The sequence below is a fragment of the Pan paniscus genome, chromosome 20 (genome assembly GCF_029289425.2).
Source record: "Pan paniscus chromosome 20, NHGRI_mPanPan1-v2.0_pri, whole genome shotgun sequence".
Lineage (NCBI taxonomy): Eukaryota > Metazoa > Chordata > Mammalia > Primates > Hominidae > Pan > Pan paniscus.
In genome coordinates this window covers 55003835-55028084 of record NC_073269.2, presented here as the reverse complement: position 1 = coordinate 55028084, position 24250 = coordinate 55003835, and the positions used below count along the sequence as shown (strand labels likewise).

The 24250-nt window shown below is 52.9% G+C and overlaps 1 protein-coding gene across 2 annotated transcripts; it reads right to left on the bottom strand.

Annotated features, from left to right (window-relative positions):
- Positions 1-1129: 1129 nt before the first annotated feature.
- NUCB1 (nucleobindin 1) lies at positions 1130-24192 on the bottom strand. 2 transcript variants are annotated; one of them, XM_003814293.4, is made up of 13 exons: positions 23908-24192; positions 23349-23494; positions 20098-20205; positions 18675-18807; positions 13235-13338; positions 11294-11479; positions 10927-11017; positions 5698-5756; positions 5359-5451; positions 5195-5287; positions 3161-3331; positions 2551-2656; positions 1130-2083 (listed from the first exon to the last, which is right to left on the bottom strand). In XM_003814293.4, exons 2-13 carry the CDS (start codon positions 23481-23483, stop codon positions 1977-1979), a joined length of 1386 nt encoding a protein of 461 aa, XP_003814341.2. In that variant the 5' UTR covers positions 23484-23494; positions 23908-24192; the 3' UTR covers positions 1130-1976. The 2 variants fall into 2 exon arrangements, with proteins under 2 accessions (XP_003814341.2, XP_034802761.1); XM_034946870.2 differs by having other exon boundaries at positions 23622-23916.
- Between the last annotated feature and the right edge of the window lie 58 nt (positions 24193-24250).

The following is a 24250-nucleotide window of genomic DNA, read 5'->3' as shown; positions in this document are numbered from 1 at the left end:
TCAGTCTCGCTCTGTCACCCAGGCTGGAGTGCAGTGGCATGATCTCGGCTTACTGCAACCTCTGCCTCCTGGGTTCAAGCAATTCTCCTGCCTCAGCCTCCTGAGTAGCTGGGACTACAGGTGCCTGCCACCACGCCCAGCTAATTTTTTTAGTATTTTTAGTAGAGAAAGGGTTTCACCGTGTTAGCCAGGATGGTCTCCATCTCCTGAGCTCATGATCTATCCGCCTCTGCCTTCTAAAGTGCTGGGACTACAGGTGGAGCCACCATACCTGGTACATTCTTTTTTTTTTTTTTGAGATGGAATCTTGCTCTGGCACTCCGGTTGGAGTGCAGTGGTGCAATCTTGGCTCGCTGCAACCTCCGCCTCCCAGGATCAAGCAATTCTCTTGCCTCAGCCTCCCGAGTAGCTGGGATTACAAGTGCCCACCACCACACCCAGCTCATCTTTGTATTTTTAGTAGAGATGGGGTTTTGCCATGTTGACCAGGCTGGTCTTGAACTCCTGGCCTCAAGTGATCCACCCTATCTTGGCCTTTCGAAGTGTTGGGATTACAGGCGTGAGCCACAGCACCTGGCCAAATTCATCTTTTAAAAGTTGCTTAATCCCCGCCAGGTGCAGTGGCTCACTCCTGTAATCCCAGCACTTTGGGTGGCTAAGGTGGGCAGATCATGATGTCAGGAGTTCGAGACCAGCCTGGCCAATATGGTGAAACCCCCCATCACTACTAAAACAATGCAAAAATTAGAAGGCCGGGCGTGGTGGCAGGCAGCTGTAATCCCAGCTACTCGGGAGGCTGAGGCAGGAGAATCGCTTGATCCCAAAAGGCAGAGGTTGCAGTGAGCTGAGATTACACCACTGCACTCCAGCCTGGGTGACAGAGTAAGACTCCATCTCAAAAAAAAAAAAAAAAAATTGCTTAATCCCAGGTTTGGGTTTTCTGTCCTTGTGGCTGAAGGGACCCTGAGTGAAGGCTGCAGACTCATCAGGGGCAGACAGAAAGATACCAGGATTGAGCCTCTCAGAAGTGATGCTTGAATCCAGTCTTCAAAGATGAGGACTCCGGCAGGTGACGTGGCAATAGCGTTTTGGAGGGACCAGTCCAGATACACAGGCACGGAGCCATGCATTTGTTCCAGAAAGTATATTTGGATGGAACCGGAACACGGAACAGGACACACAGCAGGATGCGGAGCAGTGTCAGATGAGGCCAGAAAGGTGGGTGGGACTGGTCTTCAGGGGCTCCAGATGAGGCTGAGGGGCTGGGCCTAGGTCCTGGAGTGGGGTCAGCTCTGGGACCCTTCTGGGGCTGTGTGGGGAAGGGGCTGGGGGCCAAGAGGTCCAGGAGGAGGCTGGCAATGAGATGGCTGGAAGCCAGGGGTTCAGGGAGGCCCGGGCTCCTGGTATCAGGGTTCACCGGCTATACTGAGGATCCCCTGCCCCTGGCACCCAGCTGTGGAGGGGACACTGTCTTTGAGGCATCACTGGTTCCACAAAAGGTAGGGGAAGGTCTTGAGGGACCACCCCATGCCCTCATTAATCAACCAGAAGCTTGGCCCGGAGCAGCAGCGGGGATTCCAGTAGCTGTGGGCATACAGGATGCTAGGGCGGCCACAACCCAGGCAGCTGAGGCCGAGCCACCTAGGAACGCAGGCTCAGAGCAGACCCTCTTGGGACAGACGGAGAAGGGGAGGGGGCGGGCTTCCCTAAGTTAAGCCGATCACTGAGCACCTCACTGGACACGAGAGAAGGCAAGCCCCTCGGAGGACAGAAGGGAAGAGCCACAGACTTGGAGGCTGTGAAAGTGGAGACAGGTGGACCTGGGGTGGCAGCAATGCATGAAATGCCAGGCCGTGCCCCCGCCCCAGGAGCCCAACATGACACCGGCCCCCAGGGAAGCTGACTGTGCCACTTCATCCAGCGCCCATCAGTCTCCTTGGAGCATCAGGAATCCTGAGGGCTGGGGTCCCGGAGGATCACAGATGCTGGGGCACCTCAACCTCAGGGAGCCGCTCGAGAAGTTTCTTTTCTGAAGTGTCCACCTCCTTCTGGTCACCGGCTGGAGCTGGGACAGGTACATCGTCTGGAAATGGAGGGAGGGAATGGTGGCACAGGACATCCGAACCCCTCCTCCCCCAGGGGTCCCAGCCCCCAGCCCCTCCTCCCTCACACCCAGGGGTCCCAGCCCCCAGCCCCTCCTCCCTCACACCCAGGGGTCCCAGCCCCCAGCCCCTCCTCCCTCACACCCAGGGGTCCCAGCCCCCAGCCCCTCCTCCCTCACACCCAGGGGTCCCAGCCCCCAGCCCCTCCTCCCTCACACCCAGGGGTCCCAGCCCCCAGCCCCTCCTCACTCACACTCAGGAGTCCAGGCCCAGCCCCTTGTCCCTCAGACCCAGGAGTCCGGACCCCCAGTCCCTCTTCCCTCAGATCTGGGAGTCTGGGCCCCCAGTCCCTCTTCCCTCAGATCTGGGAGTCCAGGCTCCAGCCCCTCCAACCTCAGACCCAGGGGTCCAGCCCTGCAGCCCCTCCTCCCTGGACTAGGGCCAGCACCTGTGTCTGGGTGGAACTTGAGCTGCCCCTCAGGGTGGGCAGCCGGGGCCTTGTGGCCTTGCTGCTGCTGCTGCTGCTGCTTCCGCTGCTCCATGTGCAGCACAGCCTGTGGGAGGTGGGGGGGTCACACAGACAAGAGGGTGTGACGCTGGCATTGCAAGTGCTCAGGCCTCAGTCCCCAAACTGAGACTTCACAGCAACCTGCTAAGTGGTCACTGGCCAATCCCTTCTCCGTGGGCCTCAGTTTTTCTCTTTCATTGACAGTCGGGCTTAATAATAGTCAAGGATCCAGTTCTCCCTCCAGTCACGGCTTGGGTCTTGCTTTGGGACAGGGAAACCCTCACCCATCCCTGGCTGAGTCTGCCTTTCTCCCCCTCCTGGGCCTTTCCCTCCTCACTTACAGCCTTACTGCCCTTATCTCACATGGCAGCCACAGAGCCGTCAGAGACGGGAAAACGTCTGCCCTTACTCAAGATGGCGGTGAATACTTGAGGCTCCCCCAGTGATTAACATGGTGGCCACAGGCCTTCCCAGCTTCTGGACACCCATGGGGACACGGACACGGGCAGCCAGAGATTCAGTGGATGGAAGCAGCTTCCCCCGCTGTCACCTGCTGCAGCTCTCTCTTCTGGGCCTCCAGGCGGCCCTGGGACCGCCCTAGAGCCTCTGTCTCCTGGCTGAGGCGCTGGGCCTTGGCATTCAGCTCTGCCTCCCGGGCAGCCAGCTCCTCTTCAAAGCGCCTCAGCTCTTCCTCGGTGTAGGCAGGGTGCATCTCCACTGTCTGCAGGGCAGGCACAGGGGCCATCAGGGGCACAGGTCCAACCTCGGCCCACCCATGTTGGAGAGGGTTGTGCCAATGGGGGAGGTGTAGAGGAGGCTGGGAGGCCAGGGCCATGTGGGTGGGCAAAGAAGCCCAAGTGGGAGGTGGGAGTGGGATAAAGACCGAGAGACAAGGCCGGGCACCATGGCTCCCACCTGTAATCCCAGGACTTTGGGAGGTGAAAGTGGGAAGGATCACTTGACGCCAGGAGTTCAAGGTCAGCCTGGGCAACGGAGCGAGACCCTGTCTCTACAGAAAATTGGCCGGGCATCTTGAAAAATATATAGAAATAGGCCAGGCACCATGGCTCACACCTGTAATCCCAGCACTTTCGGAGGCTGAGGTGGGTGGCTCACCTGAGATCAGTAGTTTGAGATGAGCCTGACCAACATGGAGAAACCCGTCTCTACTAAAAATACAAAATTAGCTGGGCATGGTGGTACGTGCATATAATCCCAGCTACTCAGGAGGCTGAGGCAGGAGAATTGCTTGAACCTGGGAGGTGGAGGTTGCAGTGAGCTGAGAATGCACCATTGCACTACAGCCTGGGCAACAAGAGCAAAACTCTGTATTGAAAAATAAACAAACAAATAAATAAATAAAACAGAGACCTAGATTAGCTGGGCATGGTGGTATGTGCCTGTAGTCCCAGTTACTCAGGAGGCTAAGGAAGGAGGATCACCTGAGCCCAGGAATTCAAGGCTACAGTGAACTATGATTACACCACTGCACTCCAGCCTGGGTGACAGGAGACCCTGTCTCAAAAAATATTAATAAATAAAAGAATGAGCTAGATTAGCTAGGCATGCTGGCATGTGCCTGTAGTCCCAGCTAATAGGGAGGCTCAGGCAGGAGGATCACTTGAGGACAGGAGTTTGAGGCTGCAGTGGGCCATGATAACACCCCTGCACTCCAGCCTGGGTAATCCCAGCACTTTGGGAGGCTGAGAAGGGTGGATAGCTTGAGTCCAGGAGTTTCAGAGCAGCCTGGCCAACATGGCAAAACCCTGTCTCTACCAAAAAATACAAAAATTAGCTAGGTGTGGTGCGGTGGTGCATGCCTGTAATCCCACCACTTAGGGAGGCCAGGTCAGGTGGATCGCTTGAGTCCAGCAGTTCTAGAGCAGCCTGGCCGATATGGCAAAACCCCATCTCTACAAAAAATACAAAAATTAGCCAGGCATGGTGGCTCACGCCTGTAATCCCAGCTACTCATGAGGCTGAGATGGGAGGATCGCTTGAATCCAAGAGGCGGAGGTTGCAGTGAGCCGAGATCCCACCACTGGGCTCCAGCCTACGCGACAGAGCAAGACCCTGTTTCAAAAAAAAAAAAAAAAAAAAAAAAATCACACCTCTAATCCCAGCACTTTGGGAGGCCAAGGTGGGTGGATAACCTGAGGTCAGGAGTTTGAGACCAGCCTGGCCAACATGGTGAAATCCTGCCTCTACTAAAAATACAAAAATCAGCTGGGTGTGGTGGCACGCACCTATAATCCCAGCTACTCAAGAGGATGAGCCAGGAGAATTGCTTGAACCTGGGAGGTGGAGGCTGCAGTGAGCCGAGATTGTGCCACTGCACTGCAGCCTGGGCGATGGAGTGAGACTCCGTCTCAGAATAAATAAATAAATAAATAAATAAATAAATAAATAAATAAATAAGAGTCCTAGAGACAAGGGAGAACAGATACCCAGAGATAGAGATGCAGTGACCCAGAAGAATGGACGGAGACCCAGAGAGAAAGAGAAGGGGCCTGAGATTCTGAAAGAAAGGTCATGGCTGGAAGAGAGAGAGGTTCAGGACCCCGAGTATTCCCCATGTTCTCACCTCCCAGCCCTCCCCGGTGTCCCCAAACTCCTTCCTCTGAGTGGATGCGAGGAACTCCTCCAGGGTCACGAGGCGGTCCTGGTTGGTGTCCACCTGGGGAGCCAGATAAGGGTGAGTGACAGAGCTGGGGGCCCGTCCTCTCCCCCGCCTGGCCCCCACCTCACATTCTTCATCACATGCTCCCGCATGCGCAGTCGCTCCTCCTCCATCTCCCGCATGTCGTCCTCCTCATTCTTTGGGTCGTACACTTTCTCCAGCTGCAGGAGCAAGCGAGAGGCAGACAGCATTGAGAGGTCCCCAGCGAGCTCAATCCCGACAACTTCAACTCCCAGCAGTCCTTTGCGCACGCCACCACTCCTGGGAGCCGTTTTTGCCCCAGGGGCTGATGGGAGTTGTAGTTTTCACTGAGCTCCCATCCAGGGGGATTTAAGGGGACTGCTAGGAGGAAACAAGTGGCTGATCTGGGCGTCCCTCCAGGTGCCCGAGGCTTCCAAGATGCTCACCTCCTTGGTGAAGAGTGCCTCCAGCTCCTGCTCATCCAGGACACCATCACTGTTGATATCTGAAGGGAAGAGGATAGCAAGGTATCTCAGGGGACCGAGGACGGGATGTGTAAGGTCCCTGGTGAAGAAATTTTGGGCTGATGTGGGGTCTGTTATCAGAGGACAGGTAACTACGGGTCTCCCGCGGTGGAACGGTGGCCCCCAGGCTTTAGCACCCCACTAGACCCGTTGCTAGGGCCACTGCCTAGCGACCAGGGGGTTGAGAATGGAATAGATGAAAGGGAGGGTTCGAGGAAACATGCTTGGGTCACTGTCATGCAGGATTCTCTGGCCCTGGCATTCAGTGCTCTGGACACAGAGTCAGCTCCAGGGTTATCAGGGACCTCTGCCTCCCAGACAACCAGGCCAGTGCCGACTCCAGTTGTGAGGGGAGCCTCTCCTACCAACGTAGACCCCACAGCTGCAGGGCTTCAGGCTCGGTCAGCCACACTTCCTGTCCTCACCACCGGCCCTCCTTCCTCGGCTCCCTCAGACAAGCACAACCTTCCTCCTGCAGAGGAGGCCAGGAACCCTCATCTTGCAAATCCAGTGGTTAATTTCTACCTGCATCTGACTTGACTTTCTGCCCTTGGCTTCCAGAACATGATTCTGTCCTCTCTGGCTGCCCCTCCACCTCCTTTGACGGCTCCATCCTCTTCCTGACCTCCACATGCTAGTGCGGCCCAGGGCTCAGGCCTGGGGGTCTCTTCTCTGCCTAAACTCTGGATCTGCGCTGTCCAGTACAGTAGCCGCTAGCCACATGGGCTGTTTAAATTTAAATTGATTAAGATTAAAGAAAATGTAGGGGCCAAACTTAGGGGCTCATGCCTGTAATCCCAGTACTTTGGAAGGCTAAGGCAAGATCACTTGAGCACATTAAGTTCGAGACCAGCTTAGAAAAGATGGCTAGACCCTGTCTCTACAAAAAAAAAAAAAAAAAAAAAAAAAGTAAAAAATTGGGCCGGGTGCGGTGGCTCACGCCTGTAATCCCAGCACTTTGGGAGGCCGAGGCAGGAGGATCACCTGAAGTCAGGAGTTCAAGACCAGCCTGGCCAGCATAGTAAAACCCCGTCTCTACAAAAATACAAAAATTAGCCAGGCATAATGCCAAGTGCCTGTAACCCCAGCTACTCAGGAGGCTGAGGCAGGAGAATAGCTTGAACCTGGGAGGCGGGGGTTGCAGTGTGCCAAGATCATGCCATTGCACTCCAGCCTGGGCAACAGAGCAAGACTCTGCCTCAAAAAGAAAAAAAAAATTTAAAAATTGGCTGGGCATGGTGGTGTGCACCTATGATCCCAGCTACTCTAAGGGTTGAGGTGGAAGAATCACTTGAGCCCAGGAGGTCTGGGTTGCAGTGAGCCATGATCACGCCACTGCACTCCAGCCTGGGTGACAAAGGGAAGCCCCATCTCTAAAAATAAAAAAAATGAAAAATAAAAAAAGGTATAGGGAGTTGCTCTGAACCTATTCTGGTCTGTAGGGACTGCCTGATTAAAAAGATTAAATAAGGTTTTTATTTTTTTATTTTTTAGAGACAGGGTCTCACTCTGTCACCCAGGCTGGAGTGCAATGGTGTGATCGTAGCTCACTGAAGCCTTGAACTCCTCGGCTCAAGTGATCCTCCCACCTCAGCCTCCCAAGTAGCTGGGACTACAGATGCACGCCACCACACCCACCTAATTTTTGTATTTGTTTTCGTAGAGATGGGGTTTTGCCATGTTGCCCAGGCTGGTCTTGAACTCCTGGTCTCAAGGGATCCAGCCGCCTTGGCTTCCCAAAGTGCTGGGATTATAGGGGTAAGCCACTGCACCGGGCCTATTTATTTGTTTACTTATTTTTGAGACAGAGTCTCGCTCTGTTGCCAGGCTGGAGTGCAGTGGCATGATCTCAGCTCACTGCAACCTCCACCTCCAGGGTTTAAGTGATTCTCCTGCCTCAGCCTCCTGAGTAGCTGGGACTGCAGGTGCGTGCCACCATGCCCAGATAATTTTTGTATTTTTAGTAGAGACGGGGTTTCACTATGTTGGCCAGGATGGTCTCAATCTCTTGAGCTCCTGATCTGCCTGCCTTGGCCTCCGAAAGTGCTGGGACTACAGGCGTGAGCCACTGAGCCCAGCCTATTTTCTATTTTTTAGAGACAGGGTTTCACTCTGTTGCCCAGGCTGGAGGGCACTGGTATGATCATAGCTCACTGCAGCCTTGAATTCCTGGACTCAAGTGATCCTCCCACCTCTGCCTCCCAAGGAGCTGGGACTACAGATGCACGCCACCACACCCAGCTAATTTTTGTATTTTATTTGTAGAGATGGGTTTGTGCCATGTTGCCCAGGCTGGCCTTGAACTCCTGGACTCAAGGGATCCACCCACCTCGGCCTCCCAAAGTGCTGGGATTACAGGCGTGAGCCACCGCATCCAGCCCAAATGTCCTCTCTAGAGCTGTGCTGGGACTCCAGTACAGCAGCCACTAGCCACATGGGGCAATTGAAATAGAAATTAATATCCAGTAGAATGAAAACTTCAGTTCCTCACCATTATGCTAAGTGAAATAAGCCAAACACACACACATACACACACACACACAACAAATACCAAAAGATTCTACTCGCATGAAGTACCTAAAATAGTCAAAATCATAGAGACAGAAAATAGAATGGTGGTTGCTAGAGAGCGGGGGAAAGAAGGGGAGGGCGAGTGGTTTAATGGATACAGTTTCGGTTGTGCGAGATGAAGAGCTCTCAGAATTGGTTGCATGACAGTGTAAATATACTTAATACTATTGAACTGTACAATTAAACATGTTTAAAGCTGGGCGCAGTGGCACACACCTGCAGTCTCAGCTACTCAGGTGATTGAGGCAGGAGGATTGTTTGAGGCCTGGAGTTTGAGTCCAGCCTGGGCAACACAGCAAGATCCTGTCTCAAAAAAAAACCCACAAAACACGGGGGGTGGTGCCCAGTGGGATGGCTCATGCTTGTAACCCCAGCACTTTGGGAGGCCAAGATAGGTGGATTGCTTGAGCATAGGAGTTTGAGACCAGCCTGGGCAACATGGTAAAACCCTGCCTTTACTAAAAATTTAAAAAATTAGCCAGGCATAGTGGTACGTGCCTGTGGTCCCAGATACTTGGGAGGCTGAGGGGGAGGATCACTTGAACCTGGGTGGTCAAGGCTGCGAGGTAGTACACGTCACTACCTGAGACCCCATTACAGAATCTTCTAATTCTTTTTTACTTTTTATTGCTTTTTGAGACAGAGTCTCACTCTGTTGCCCAGGCTGGAGTGCAGTGGTGTGATCTCAGCTCATTGCAACCCCCGCCTTCCGCCTCCCGGGTTCAAGCGATTCTCCTGCCTCAGCCTCCTGAGTAGCTGGGACTATAGGTGAGCACTACCATGCCTGGCTAATTTTTGTTTTGTTTTGTTTTTTAATTTTTGTATTTTTAGTAGAGACTGGGTTTTGCCATGTTGGCCAGGCTGGTCTCCAACTCGTGGCCTCAAGGGACCCACCCGCCTAGGCCTCCCAAAGTGTTGGTATTACAGGCGTGAGCCACCACACCCGGCCTAGAACCTTCGTTGATTCTGAGATGCACTTTTGTGTTCTTCTATTTTATCACCCCTGAAATAGGGATGTATCTTTATTTAACTTTTAATTTTTATTTTTTTCTTTGTTTTTTTGAGATGGAGTCTTGCTCTGTCACCCAGGCTGCAGTGCAATGGCACGATCTTGGCTCACTGCAAACTCCGCCTCCCGAGTTCAAGTGATTCTCCCACCTCAGCCTCCTGAGTAGCTGGGATTACAGGCACTCACGATCATGCCCGGCTAATTTTGGTATTTTTGTGGAGATGCGGGTTTCACCATGTTGGCCAGGCTGGTCTTGAACTCCTGACCTCAGGTGATCCTCCCACCTCAACCTCCCAAAATGCTGGGATTATAGGTGTGAGCCACCACACCTGGTCTATTTTTTTTTTTTTTTTTTTTAAATAGAGATAGGGTCTCACTTTGTTGTCCAGGCTGGTCTTAAATTCCTGGGCTCAAGCCATCTTCCACCTTGGCCTACCAAAGTGCTGGGATTACAGACGTGAGCCACTGCACCCAGCCCAGGACGCATCTTGTTTTCAATGGTGCGTTAATTTAATTGGCAGCTTACGTAAAATGCTAGCACCTCTCATACTGTACAGTCTCGTGGAGTTACTAAAGTATGGTATGATCTGTGTGCCTGATCACTGGCTCTGAGGGGGAGGTACTTTGTTTTGTTTACAGTTGTATCCACGGGGTCTTGACAAAGCTTGGTCCTTAGAGGGAACTTAGGAAAGGTTTGCTGAATGAATGAGTCAGGCCTTGCTAAGCTCTTCTGACCGGCTGCAGATTCTGGGACAGGGTGCTTGGCATACCTGAGGGGGCTTGGCAACCCCAGGCCACATTTCCAGACAGGAAGAGACAGACTGAGGGGAGTGTGCCTTTGATCCACCATAGAGGAAGGGCTTTCGAGGCCGGGCGCAGTGACTCACGCCTGTAATCCTAGCACTTTGGGAGGCTGAGGGGGCAGATCACACGAGGTTGGGAGTTCGAGACCAGCCTGGCCAACATGGTGAAACCCCATCTCTACTAAAAATACAAAAGTTAGCCGGGCATGTGGTGCATGCCTGTAATCCCAGCTACTCAGGAGGCTGAGGCAGGAGAATCACTTGAACCCGGGAGGCGGAGGGCAGGGGGTTGCAGTGAGCCGAGGTCATGCCACTGCACTCCAGCCTGGGCAACAGAGCAAGACTCCATCTCAAAAAAAAAAAAGGAAAAAGAAAAAGAGAAAGGGTTTTCCAGGCTTCTGGAGGCCTGGTTCTTAGGGAACAACCCACTCCTAGCGACAGGGCTCCCAGAGTGGACCAGGGCTTCTCCTGGGCTGCTGTGGGCAGAGGGCCCAGGCCTAGCCAAGCCTGGTTTGCTTACAGAGGACACCAGCTGTCCTTAGAACCCCGAGGTCTGGTGTTTGCTAGAAAAGAGGCCCAACCCTTCCATGCAGATCCTAGCCTTGTAGTCGGGAGAGGCAGGGCTGTCTGGTCAACCAGGGGACATAGGCTTGGCTCTTGGGCCTGACTAAGCCCTCCTGGGACAGACACACCCCTCTTAGCATTCAGGTCCTAGAAGGGTCAGAATCTAGGGTTCATCCTGGCTCTGGAACTCCCTCCCCACCTTACCATGCAGTATGAAGAAGGTCTTGGGGTTAAACCTGTTGGGGTCCAGTCCATCCAGCTCCTCCCACACCTCCTTCAACTGGGCTTGGCTGCCCTGTGGAGGGGAGAGCCAGGAGCTCATGAGCAAGAAGTCTGGATGCCATGGGATAAAACCAAATATCCCTTTACCCTCATCCAACAAACATCATCTCCCTCAGGCAAGAAAACTAAGAAAACTACAACTCCCAGCAGACCCTGGGGCAGCCAGGTACAGTAACAGGGAGTTTTTTGCCTCAAGGGCCCCTGGGAATTGTAGTTCTTTAACTGCTTTCTTGTCTTGCGTTTGAACTGGATGTGGTAGGGAGTGGATGGGCACAAATGGGGTCCTCACAGGCACGTTGACTTTAGGGTGCTCGCGGTGCCGGCGCTGTTGCTCTTCCAGCTTCCTCTCTGCCTCCTTTCTCTGCTCCTCTCCCAGTGACTCCAGATAACGCCGTCTCTCGTGTTCCTTAAGCATCTCGTAGCGCTTGAACTCTTCATGATGGGCTGCGTCGTACTGGGCAAGGTCCCGGGTGGCCTGGGGAAAGGCACAGGGTCATTCCCCTCTGCCGCCTCTGCCCAGTCCCCAATTCCAGCCTGTAAATGGCAGGCCCTTGGCCCTGAACCTGGCTGAGGGCAGCCCCAGCCTCTACCTGTCTTTCTTACGTCTCGTGTCCTAATGTCCCTTTTTTTTTTTTTTTTTTTTGAGAGGGAGTCTTGCTCTGTTGCCCAGGCTGGAGTGCGGTGGCACAATCTCTGCTCACTGCCTCACTTCAACCTCTGTCTTCCGGGTTCAAGTGATTCTCCTGCCTCGGCCTTTCGAGTAGCTGGGATTATAGGCATGTGTCACCAGGCCCAGCTGATTTTTGTATTTTTAGTAGAAACGAGGTTTCACCATGTTGGCCAGGCTGGTCTCAAACTCCTGACCTCAGGTGATCCGCCCACCTCAGCCTCCCAAAGTGCTGGGATTATAGGCGTGAGCCATCGCGCACAGCCTGATGTCACCCTTTTTGGTTTCCATGACTGCTCCTGCCCCATAACACACTTTCTTCTCTTTATTCAAAACAGATTGGGACGGTTATACAATAGCAACTTCAACCCACCTCTTTCAAGTCCTCCACAATCTCCAGATCTTGGAGGAATAAGTAAATAGGAACAACATACGTGGTGAACTTAGTATTTATGTATTTCAGGTACAGCTAGGTGGCCAAGAACATAAGGTCAGACTAGGAGAGGTGGGTCACACCTGGAATCCTAGCACTTTGGGAGGCTGGGGTGGGAGGATCGCTCGAGCCCGGGAGTTCAAGACTAACTCACGTAACATAGCGAGACCTTGTGTCTACTAAAAATTTTTAAAATTAGCCTGGTGCGGTGGCTTGCACCTCTGGTCCCAGCTACTCAGGAGGGTCAGGTGGGAGGATTGCTTGAACCCAGGAGGTCGAGGCTGCAGTGAGCTGTGATCATGCCACTGCACTCCAGCCTGGGCATCAGAGCAAGACGCTGTCTCAGGTAAAAAAAAAAAAAAAAAAAAAAAGTAAAAAGAAACCAAAAAAAGAACAAGAGGTTTCTATTTTGCCCAGCGTTCAAATCTAGGCTTTGCTTTGTGACCAAATCTCATAAGCTCTGTGACACTGGGCAAGTTACTCAGCCTCTTTGTGCCTCAGTTTCCACCTCTGTAAAATGGAGTTAACAATACCAGGTTGAACAGTATACTCCCCCCACACTCCCAAATTCATGTCCACCTGGAATCTCAGAATGTGATCTTATTTGGAAATAGAGTGTTTGCAGATGTAATTAGTTAAGATGATGGCCTGCTGGATTACGGTGGGTATCACTATAAGAAGAGCTGGGTGCGGTGGCTGATGCTTGTAATCCCAGCACTTTGGGAGGCTGAGGCGGGTGGATCACCTGAGGTCAGGAGTTCGAGACCAGCCTGGCCAACATGGTGAAACCCTGTCTCTACTAAAAATACAAAAATTTTCCGGGCGTGACGGCAGGCACCTGTAATCCTAGCTACTTGGGAGGCTGAGGCAGGAGAATCGCTTGAACCCGGGAGGCGGAGGTTGCAGTGAGCCGAGATTGCACCACTGCACTCCAGCCTGGGGGAAAATAGCGAGACTTCGTCTCAAAAAAAAAAAAAAAAAAGAAAAGAAACGACTCAGCCCTCTACCAGCCTCCAACCTCAGAGAACACCGGCAGGAATGGTGAGCTGGCTCACGTCTGGGACTCTGTCCCCTTCTCCCCTTCCGCAAAGCTACCCTCAATCCTCTGCCTCCGGACCCACTCCCATTACCGTCTGGATCAGCAGCTCCAGGTCGCGGGCCTCGAATGTATGCTGGTTCTGAGGGTCCAGGTGTTCAAACTGTTTCAGGAGATTCAGATGATCCACCTGTACATCTGGAAGAGAGGGAAGAGTCCAACACCTCAGGGCATGTTCTTTCAGAACCCCCATCTTGGGCCAGACATGATCTAAAGAAGTCACGGACAGCACTAGGGAAGCCCAGAAGACAGCTTGAACCTGGGGCAACCAGGGAAGGCTTCCTGGAGGAGGTGATCCCATGACTGAGTCTGATGCTTACAATAATAACCATAATAAAAACTAACAGGTACTGCCCACTTACTAGATGCCAGGCCATGCCCTAAGCACTTTAACTGTATTAATTCATTTACTTTCCACAAAATCCTGACAACATGGGTTTTATGATTATCCCCATTTTATGAATGTGAAAACTGAGACCCCTTGAGGGGTTGTGACTGGTCTAGGGTACCAGCTAGCAAGTGGCAGAGCAAGGATGGGAACCAGCCATTGGACATCCAAAAGCCATGACACTCAACCATTTCTTTTCTTCTTTTCCTTCTTTTTTTTGGAGACAGGGTTTCACTCTGCAGTGGCAGGATCTCGGCTCGCTGCAACCTCCGCCTCCCAGGCTCAAGCAATCCTCCTGCCTCAGCCCCGAGTAACTGGGACTACAGGTGCGTGCCACCACACTCGGCTAATTTTTGTATTTTTAGTAGAAACAGAAACAGGGTTTCACCATGTTGGCCAGGCTGGTCTTGAACTCGTGACCTCAGGTGATCCACCCACCTCGGCCTCCCAAAGTGTTGTGATTACAGGTGTGAGCCACCGCGCCCAGCCTCAACCACTCTTTAAAAAAACAAACAAGGCTGGGTGCGGTGGCTCACGCCTGTAATCCCAGCACTTTGGGAGGCCAAGGGGGGTGGATCACAAGGTCAAGAGATTGAGACCATCCTGGCCAACATGGTGAAACCCCATCTCTACTAAAAACATAAAAAATTAGCTGGGCATGGTGGTGCGCACCTGTAGCCCCAGCTACTTGGGAGGCTGAGGCAGGGGAATCACTGGAACCCGGGAGGTGGAGGTTGCAGTGAGCCGAGATCACGCCACTGCACCAGCCTGGTGACAGAGTGAGACTCCGTCTGAAAAATAAATAAATAAATACATACATACATACAAACAAAAGAAAAACATCAAAATTTTTGATAAAGCATCAACCAATCTTAGGGGTTAAATTGTGTGCCCCTAAGTTTCTATGTTGAAGTCCTAAGCCCCAGTACCTCAGAATGTGACCTGATTTGGAGACTAGGTCTTTACAGAGGGAATCAGGTTAAGATGAGGTCATTACTGTGGGCCCTAATCCAACATGATTGGCGACCTTATGAAAGGCAGAAATTTATGACTGGGCACAGTGGCTCATGACTGTAATCCCAGCACTTTGGGAGACTGAGGTGGGAGGATCACTTGGGCTCAGGCATTCGAGACCAGCGTGGGCAACATGGTGAAACCCCATCTCTACAAAAAATATAAAAATTAGCTGTGTGCAGTGGTGTGTGCCTGTAGTCCCAGCTGCTCAGGAGGCTAAGGCAGGAGAATCACTTGAGCGTGGGAGGGGGAGGTTGCAGTGAGCCGAGATCGCACCACTGCACTCTAGCCTGGGGGATAGAAGTGAAACCCTGTCTCAAAATAATAATAGGCCAGGCACGGTGGCTCACACCTGTAATCCTAGCACTTTGGGAGGCCAAGGCGGGTGGATCACCTGAGGTCAGGAATTCGAAACCAGCCTGCCCAACATGGCGAAACTCCATCTGTACTAAAAATACAAAATTATCCAGGCATGGTGGCGCGTGCTTGTAATCCCAGCTACTTGGGAGTCTGAGGCAGGAGAATCGCTTGAACCTGGGAGGCAGAGGTTGCAGTGAGCCGAGATCGCGCCACCGCACTCCAGCCTGGGCAACGAGAGCAAAACTCTGTCTCGGAAAAAAAAAAATAATAATAATAATAATTAATAAAAAATAATAATGAAAGGAGAAATTTGGGCCAGGCACACAGAGAGGAAAGATGGTGTGAAAATGCAGTGAGAAGACGGCCGTCTGCAAGCCAAGGAGAGGGGCCTGGTACAGATCCTCCCTCACAGCCCCAGAAGGAACCAGCCCTGCCAATACTTTCACTTTGGACTCTGACTGCAGGCCATGAGACAGTCAAGTTCTGTTGCTGAAGCACCTGGTCAGTGGTACTTGGTTACAGCAGCCTCAGCAAACAAGTGCAGCCTCCCTCGTATGGGAGCTTCCAAGTGGTCAGGAAGGGGTAGGGTTTCCAGGCAGGACAGGACAGCACACACGCTGCCAACACACACTTACTCACCGCACGCACGTCTCCCGAGGCCTCTAGGGGCCCAGGCCTGCGCTGTGCAATGCTGGACCCAAAATGAATCAGCCTGGCCCTGGCCTCCAGTGGCCCTTGGTTAGGTGGGGAGAAAGACACACACACACGTACACACACACACACACACACACACACACAATGAATCGGCCCAGCCCTGCCCTCTAGCAGCCAGCCCTTGGTCAGGTGGGCAGAAAGACACACACACACACACACAGGCAGAAAGACACACACACACAGGTCAGGTGGGCAGACACACACACACACACACACACACACACACACACACACACACACGGGCAGCTAGAATTTGGGAGACCCAGGCTGCAGTGGAGGCAGCTCCGGCCCTGGCTGAGCCCAGAGGAGTGACAGGTGTGCAGGACACAGGTACAAACTGAATCTCAAATTCATTATTTGTGCCAGGGACATGTGTTGAGCCGCTATTCCAGGCTGACCCAGCGCCGGCCGCTGTGGACACAGCAGGAATCAAATGATGACAGAATTCTGACTCTTGGAGGCCAGGCGGGGTGGCTCATGCCTGTAATCTCAGCAATTTGGGAGGCTGAGGCGGGTGGATCACCTGAGGTCAGGAGTTCGAGACCAGCCTGGCCAACATGGTGAAACCCTGTCTCTATTAAAAATACAAAATTAGCCAGGTATGGTGGCAGGCACCTGTAATCCCAGATACTCAGGAGGCTGAGGCAGGAGAATCGCTTGAACCTGGGAGGCAGAGGTTGCAGTGAGCCAAGATCGCGCCACTGCACTCCAGCCTGGGCGACAGAGTGAGACTCTGTCTCAAAAACAACAACAACAACCAAAAGAGTTCTGCTTCTCGGAGCACCCAGTCTAGAGAGACAGAGAACAGGTGACTAAGGGGTGAACAAAGGAATACCAAGGACACAAATAACACAGAGGCTCCTTCACACAGGACAGCTGGGGCGGTGACACCCTGAGGAGGTGACATTCCAGGGGAGACGGAAGGTCCATGGACCAGGCAAAGAGCCCTGAGAAAGAATGTCACGGGAGAGCGCGGCGAACAGACAAAGGTCCCGAGGCTGCACCCCAGCAATTTCTAAAAATGCTGACGCAAGAAGGTCAGGGTGCACAGGGGAAGGGCAGGGTCGGGCGGGTGTGGCCAAAGTCCACCCAGGCTCCGAGCAGCCAAGAGGAACATGAATGCGAGCCTGAGGGCACTGGGGTGCCGGGGGCAGGCTCTGGGCAGAGGAGGGACGGGACGAGCCTGGGTGTTGTGGCAGCTGGATACTGGTGCCCTAAAAGATATCCACATCCTGATCCCCGGAACCTGTGAATGTGCGACCTTTCCGGGCTAAGGGGTCCTGGCGGATGAGATTACATTAAAGACCTTAAGATGGGGGCCAGGGCCGGTGGCTCAGGCCTGTAATCCCAGCACTTTGGAAGGCCGAGAAGGGAGGATCACTTGAAGTCAGGAGTTCAAGACCAGCCTGGCCAACATGGCAAAATCCAGTCTCTACTAAAAATACAAAATTAGCCGGGCGTGGTGGCACACACCTGTAATCCCAGCTACTTGGGAGGCTGAGGCAGGAGAATTGTTGAACCCAGGAGGCGGAGGTTGCAGTGAGCTGAGATCGCGCCACTGTAGTGCAGCCTGGGAGACAGCGAAATTCCGTCTCACCAAAAAAAAAAAAAAAAAAAGGCCAGGAGCGGTGGCTCACACCTGTAATCCCAGCACTTTGGGAGGCCGAGGCGGGTGGATCACGAAGTCAGAGATCAAGACCATCCTGGCTAATACAGTGAAATCCCGTCTCTACTAAAAATACAAAAAATTAGCCAGGCGTGGTGGCGGGCGCCTGTAGTCCCAGCAACTTGGGAGGCTGAGGCAGAAGAATGGCGTGAATCCGGGAGGTGGAGCTTGCAGTGAGCCGAGATTGCACCACTGCACTCCAGCCTGGGCGACAGAGTGAGACTCTGTCTCAAAAAAAAAAAAGAAAGATATTAGCTAAGCAAGGAAAAACAGTGTGACCTGATAAATTTCCCGATTTTATCGCTGTACTTATGCAAGACTATCACACTGAAATGTGTAAGGGTAACAAGATGGTGAAGTCCCAAACGTGAGTGACAAAGCAAATGGAGCAAATGTTAACTAGAGAAGCCAGGTCAGGGGTGTTCGGGAGTTTTCTGTACTACTCTTACAACTTTTCTAAAAGTCTGAAGTTCTTTCAACTTTTTTTTTTTTGAGATGGGATCTTGTTCTGTCGCCCAGGCTGGAGTACAGTGGCGCAGTCATGGCTCACTGTAGCCTTGACATCCCAGGCTCAACGATCCTCCCACCTCAGCTTCCTAAGGAGGTGGGACCACAGGCATGCATTACCATGCCCAGCTTATTTTTTAATATTTTTTTATAGAGACAGGGGTCTTGCTATGTTGCCCAGGCTGGTTTTGAACTTCCGGGCTCGAGTGATTCTCCTGCCTCAAAAAGTGTTGGAATTGCAGGCGTGAGCCACTGCACCCGGCCTCTACCAGAATTTTAAATGACAATGATTTTTTTTTTTTTTTTTGAGTCAGAGTTTCACTCTGTTGTCCAGGCTGGAGTGCAATGGTGCGATCTCGGCTCACTACAACCTCCGCCTCCCGGGTTCAACCAATTCTCCTGCCTCAGCCTCCTGAGCAGCTAGGATTACAGGCATGCACCACCATGCCCGGCTAATTTAGTATTTTTAGCAGATATGGGGTTTCACCATGTTGGCCAGGTAGTCTCCAATTCCCGACCTCAGGTGACCTGCTTGCCTCAGCCTCCCAAAGTACTGGGATTACAGGCATGGGCCACTGTGCCCAGCCCATGATAAAGATTTTTAAAAACAACAAATGGAAACAGAATATAAACAAACAACATTGTAATGTTAATATTAAATCATGCTGGGAGGAACACTGGGGCAATCTCCCACGCACATTTCAGCACATTTCGCAGCGGGGAGGGAGGCCTCACCTGCCTAGCACACAACCACCTGGAGGCCGGGAGTGAGGCCACCCTTCCCCACCCCTCCCTGCCTGTCCCTCCCGCCCTGCCCCTGCTCACTGGGATCCTGCTCGGCGTCCATCTTGGCCTTGAGCAGCATCCGCAGCCGTGACACCTCCTGTCGCTTGAGCTCATCCAGCTTGGTGCGGACGTGGTGGCTGACAAAGTCCAGCTCTCGGCTCAGCTTCCCGCTCTGACGTGAGAAGAGACCCTGGTCAGCCTGGGGGCCTGCTCTCTGTCTTCTCTGGAAGCTTCTTATAAGCTTTCTCATGCCCCAGTCTTATACTGCCCCTTCCCTGCTTATAGTCCCCCAGCTCCTCAGAGTCTCCAGGAAGGACAGCTCCCAGCCCGTCAGCCTGGCATTCAAGGCCCTGCCCACCTCTGCTGCCCCATCTCCTGTCATTCATCAAGCCACATGTTTAGGGCCAGGTGCGGTGGGTCACGCCTGTAATCCCAGCACTTTGGGAGGCTGAGGTGGGAGGATCTCAAGATCAGCCTGGGCAACATGGCAAGTCCCTGTCTCTAGAAAAAATACAAAATTAGCCGTGCATAGTGGTGAGACCCAGGTCCATGAGAAGGACAGATCCTGATACGAGGGTTCAGTGTCCTACTCAGTGAAATGGGGACAATGATGGTGCTCCTAGAGGCCTGATATGGGAGTTCATGGTGATGTAAGGGACACCAGCACCTCCCTTATTTTGAATTCTTCCTCTGTAGAAGGCACCATGGGAGCATTCTGTTAACGCAGCCCTCCCAGAACACTTGCTAAGGAGTGTCACCATGCTCTTCCAAACCCTTTACACATCTTCCTTTGGAAAATCCAAACCCCAAAATCCTTCCCTTGGAAAATCCAAATCCGAACTGTGCGCGGCAGGTTCTATGATGTCTCCCATTTTACAGATGGGGAAACTGAGGCACGGTGAGGGAGGCCCCATAGCTGGTAAGTGGCGGAGCTGCGACTGAAAGCCTGCCCGTGGGACTCTGCACTAAACACGTATTCTGTGTTCCCCAAAGCTCTTCCCAGCTTGTGACCCCAAGAAGCAACTTCTCCCTGAGTCTTACTTTGGTGATTTTCAAATACAGGCACAGCTGGAGCCATGTGGCCCCTTTGAAGAAACCAGTATGGTCAGGCATGGTGGCTCATGCCTGTAATCCCAACACTTTGGGAAGCCGAGATGGGCGGATCAGGAGTTCGAGACCAGCCTGGCCAACATGGTGAAACCCCGTCTCTACTAAAAATACAAAAATTAGTCAGGCATGGTGGTGTACGCCTGTAATCCCAGCTACTTGGGAGGTTGAGGCAGGAGAACCGCTTGAACCTGCGGGGTGGAGGTGCAGTGAGCTGAGATCACACCATCGCACTCCAGCCTGGGTGACAGAGCAAGACTCCGTCTCAAAAAAAAAAAAAAAGAAACCAGTCCTCCCCTGAACTCTGCCCTCCCAGCACGTACCCCTCCCACAGCCCCCACTCCCCCAGCCGCACCTTGATGTCCTCCGCATTGGCAGCCTGCAGCTTCTCTCGGAAATGCCCATCCGTCTCCAGCACATCGATGACCTCCTGGAGGTACCGGTGGTAGTACAGGCCTGTGTCCTGAGGCAACAAGGACAGACATAGCAGCCCCTGCTCCCACCCCCATCCCCACCCTCACTCCTGTTACTGCTATGGCCTGCTCCCTGGGGCAGCTGACAAGGGACTCAGTTTTTACCTTTTCCCACATATGCAGCAAAGATGAAATGAAAATCACATCAGTGAACACCCAGCCCAATACTGCCCAGAGTGGGTGCTCAGAGTGGACATGACTTGTTGGGAAGCTGTGAATCATACCTTTATCCATCCATCCAACCATCCATCCATCCATGCATCCACCCATTCATCCATGCATCCACCCACCCATCCATACATACATCCCACCCACCCATCCATCCATACATCCTACCCACCCATCTATCCACCCATCATCCATCCATCCATCCATCCACCCACCCATCCATCCATCCATCCATCCATCCACTCATCCATCCACTCATCCACCTGCCCATCCATCCACCCACCTATCCATCCATCCATCCATCTATCCATCCATCCATCCACTCATCCACCCACCCATCCATCCACCCGCCCATCCATCCACTCATTCATCCATCCGCCCACCCATCCATCCATCCACTCATCCACCCACCCATCCATCCACCCGCCCATCCATCCACTCATTCATCCATCCGCCCACCCATCCATCCATCCACTCATCCACCCACCCATCCATCCACCCGCCCATCCATCCACCCGCCCATCCATCCACCTGCCCATCCATCTACCCACCTGCCCATGCATGCATTCATTCATTCAACAAACATTCACCAGGCCCCTATCATATGCCAGGCACTGTGAACAACATAGACAAAAGTCCCAGGCCTCCTAGTCCCACCCCTGTCATGCGTAGCTGGGTGGGACTTTACTCTCCCTGGGCCTTCTATGCTCTTCCTATTTATAAAATAGGCAATATATCTTCTGCCTCCCAGAGTTGTGGTGAAAAGCAAATAAGATAAGTTGGAAAAAATAAATAAATAAAATTACAAAAGAGAGAAGGCCAGGCATGGTAGCTCATGCCCGTAATCCCAGTGCTTTGGGAGGCTGAGGTAGGAGGACCAAGGCTGCAGTGAGGTATGATCCTGCCACTGCGCTTCAGCCTGGGCACCAGCACAAGACCCTGTCTATTAAATATATATATATATATAGACATTCTTTACCACTTTACCAAGTCTCACAAGATCCCACATGATCCACATAATCCCCCTCTCCCCTCCCCCTCACTCTCCCTGCTCCAGCCACAGCAGCCTCCTTGACGTCCTCAACTTGCTCTGCTTTCTCCTACCAAGTGGCCTTTGCTCATGCTGTTCCCTCTGCCTGGAATGCTCTTCCCCTCACTTCCTCTCTTCCTTGCTCTTGACTTAACATATCTCTCCAGTTCAGAACTCAGTGGCTCACACCTATAATCCCAGCACTTTGGGAGGCCGAGGCGGGCAAATCACTTGAACTCAGGAGTTTGAGACTAGCCTGGGCAGTATAATGACACCCTGTCTCTATCAAAAATACAAAAAAAATTAGCTAGGCATGGTGGCACATGCCTGCAGTCCCAGCTACTCCAGAGGCTGAGGCAGGAGGATCGCTTGAGTCTGGGAGATGGAGATTGCAGTGATTGCACCACTGCACTCCAGCTTGGGTGACACAGCAAAAATCCAAAAAAGAAAAAGAAAAAGAAAAAATGAGGTGGCTCATGCCTGTAATCCCAGCACTTTGGGAGGCCGAGGCAGGCAGATCAAGAGGTCAAGAGATCGAGACCATCCTGGCCAACATGGTGAAACTCCGTCTCTACTAAAAATACAAAAATTAGATGGGCGTGGTGGTGTGCGCCTGTAGTCCCAGCTACTCGGGAGGCTGAGGCAGGAGAATCACCTGAACCTGGGAGGCAGAGGTTGCAGTGAGCCAAGATTGCACCACTGCACTCCAGCCTGGTGACAGAGCGAGAAAGAAAGAAAGAACTCAACTCACGACTCCCTTCCTCCCTGACTGTCACCCCTGGTGTTCACTCTCATAGAGCCCTGCCCTTTGTCTTCCATCTCCCAGTGAGCAGGGATAGTCCATGGGCATGGGGCATGCACATGGCTGGGCCCTAACAACTATGCAACACATAGGCAACACTATGCCTGGCTCATAGAAGGTGCTCAGGAAACATGTGGAATGGAAGAAAAGAAATGGGACTCAACAAAGCCTTCCTGGGTCTGCAAGGATTTCACAGAATAGAGGCCTAGCTTGCAGCGTGGGGACCAGGAACATGCAATGATCCGTTCCAGGGGATAATGACTAGCCCATTCTTTGTTTTTTGAGACAGTCTCAGAAAACAGAGTCTCAGCTCTGTTGCCCAGGCTGGAGTGCAATGGCGTGACCTTGGCTCACTGCAACCTCCACCTCTCTTGGTTCCAGCACGAGAATTCGTGCCTCAGCCTCCCAGAGTAGCTGGGATTATAGGCGTGAGCCACCACGCCCAGCTAATTTCTGCATTTTTGGTAGAGATGGGGTTTTGCCATGTTGGCCAGGCTGGTCTTGAACTCCTGACCTCAAGTGATCCGCCTGTCTCGGCCTCCCAAAATGCTAGGATTACAGGCATGAGCCACTGCGCCTGGTCTGACCAGCCTATCCTTATGGGGAGCTATAGGAAGATTCGGACCACAAGACACTCACTGACCTTCAGGATCTCCAAAGTTCCAAATCCCTTAAGACCAAAGCTTTTATTGGGTTTGATAAACACATGTTGGAATTAATAAACAAGCAGTTCACCCGCCCTTTTGTAATTTAAACTACAACTCCCAAGAGCACCGTGAAGTCAGAATACCCCAGCTAGCCAACATCAACTGCTACTGGGAACTAGCAACATGGTGCTACTGGGAAATGTAGTTTTGTTTGTTTGTTTTCAAATTCCTTCTTGGGTGGAGAGAATCTTAAAAAAACAGACGTTTAGTTGGGGCGTGATGCAGATTTTCCACACCTCAGAGTCAGGGACCTCCAGTTTTTCACCAAGTCAAACCCCTGCTGCTGGGAGGAATGGTGGGCAAAAAACAAGCTACAACTGTAGGGCCAGGAAGTCACTGGAGCATCCACCCTACGGGCACCGGGGTCTGCAGGAGCTGTAGTACCACTGCAAACACCTGGCTGGATAGCAGGGCAGGGCCACTCACGGGACTCTCAGTCGCAGGGGTCTCCTCCTTGTTGGGCGCCCCTCGCTCCAGGGGGACAGCCAGCGCGGCGCGAAGCAGGAGCAGCAGCAGCAGCGGCAACAGAAGGAGGGTTCCTCGGGGCCCAGAGGGAGGCATGGCAGTGTGGTCTGTGGGGGATGGAGGGCTGGATAATGCATAATGTCTGTCCCAAGCCTCTTCCTCCCCTGGAACCAGGAGTTCGGGCCCCCAGCGCCGCCCCCACTTCCAAGAATCAAGACACAAGCATTTTGTTACCCAGGCCCCAGGATTCCAGGCCTCCGGCTTTCCCTTCCTCCGACACAGGAGTCTGGGCCCTCAGACCCAGGGGTCCTGGCTCCCAACACGCTCCTCTCTCACACTCAGGAATCCGGGATCTCGGCCGCCTCCTCCCCCAGACCCAAGAGTCCAGGGTCCCAGCCTCCTCTTTTCCCAGGACCTAAAGTACTGGCACCCAGTGCATCCTCCTCCGGGACCCAGTTTTCCAGCCCTCTGGCCCCCATCCTCCCTAGGACCCAAGAGTATGGGAACCCTGGCCTCTCACCTCTCCTTCACCGCACAGGGCGTTTTCCAGGGCGGGCAAGGACCTCCGGTGCGTTCTTGGTGACTTCCCCCCTAGACCACGCCCACTTATCCAGAGGCCCCGCCCCAAAGAGGTCTGATTGGTCCACGCTGGCTCTGTAGCTTTCATCCACGTCCAGCGGCCCCGCCCCTTGCCGAAGTCGCTCGTATTTTCGTGAACGCCGCGCTTCTTTCTCGGAATCCCAGCCTCTTGACGCCACATTTCCCGCCTATGCCAAAAGAGAGAGAAGGCTTTCAAAGATAACTAACTACAACTCCCTGCCGGCCGGAGGAAAAATAACTTCCGCGGGCATCGTGGCCCCTTC

What these genes read in the sequence shown, in the direction of transcription:
- NUCB1 (XM_003814293.4), bottom strand. Translation starts at nt 23,483, where the DNA reads ATGCCTCCCTCTGGGCCCCGAGGAACCCTCCTTCTGTTGCCGCTGCTG. An exon ending in CCAATGCGGAGGACATCAAG is followed by an intron (nt 18,808 to 20,097) that starts GTGCGGCTGGGG and finishes TTCTCACGTCAG; the next exon opens with AGCGGGAAGCTGAGCCGAGA. An exon ending in AGGCACTCTTCACCAAGGAG is followed by an intron (nt 5,452 to 5,697) that starts GTGAGCATCTTG and finishes TTGCTCCTGCAG; the next exon opens with CTGGAGAAAGTGTACGACCC.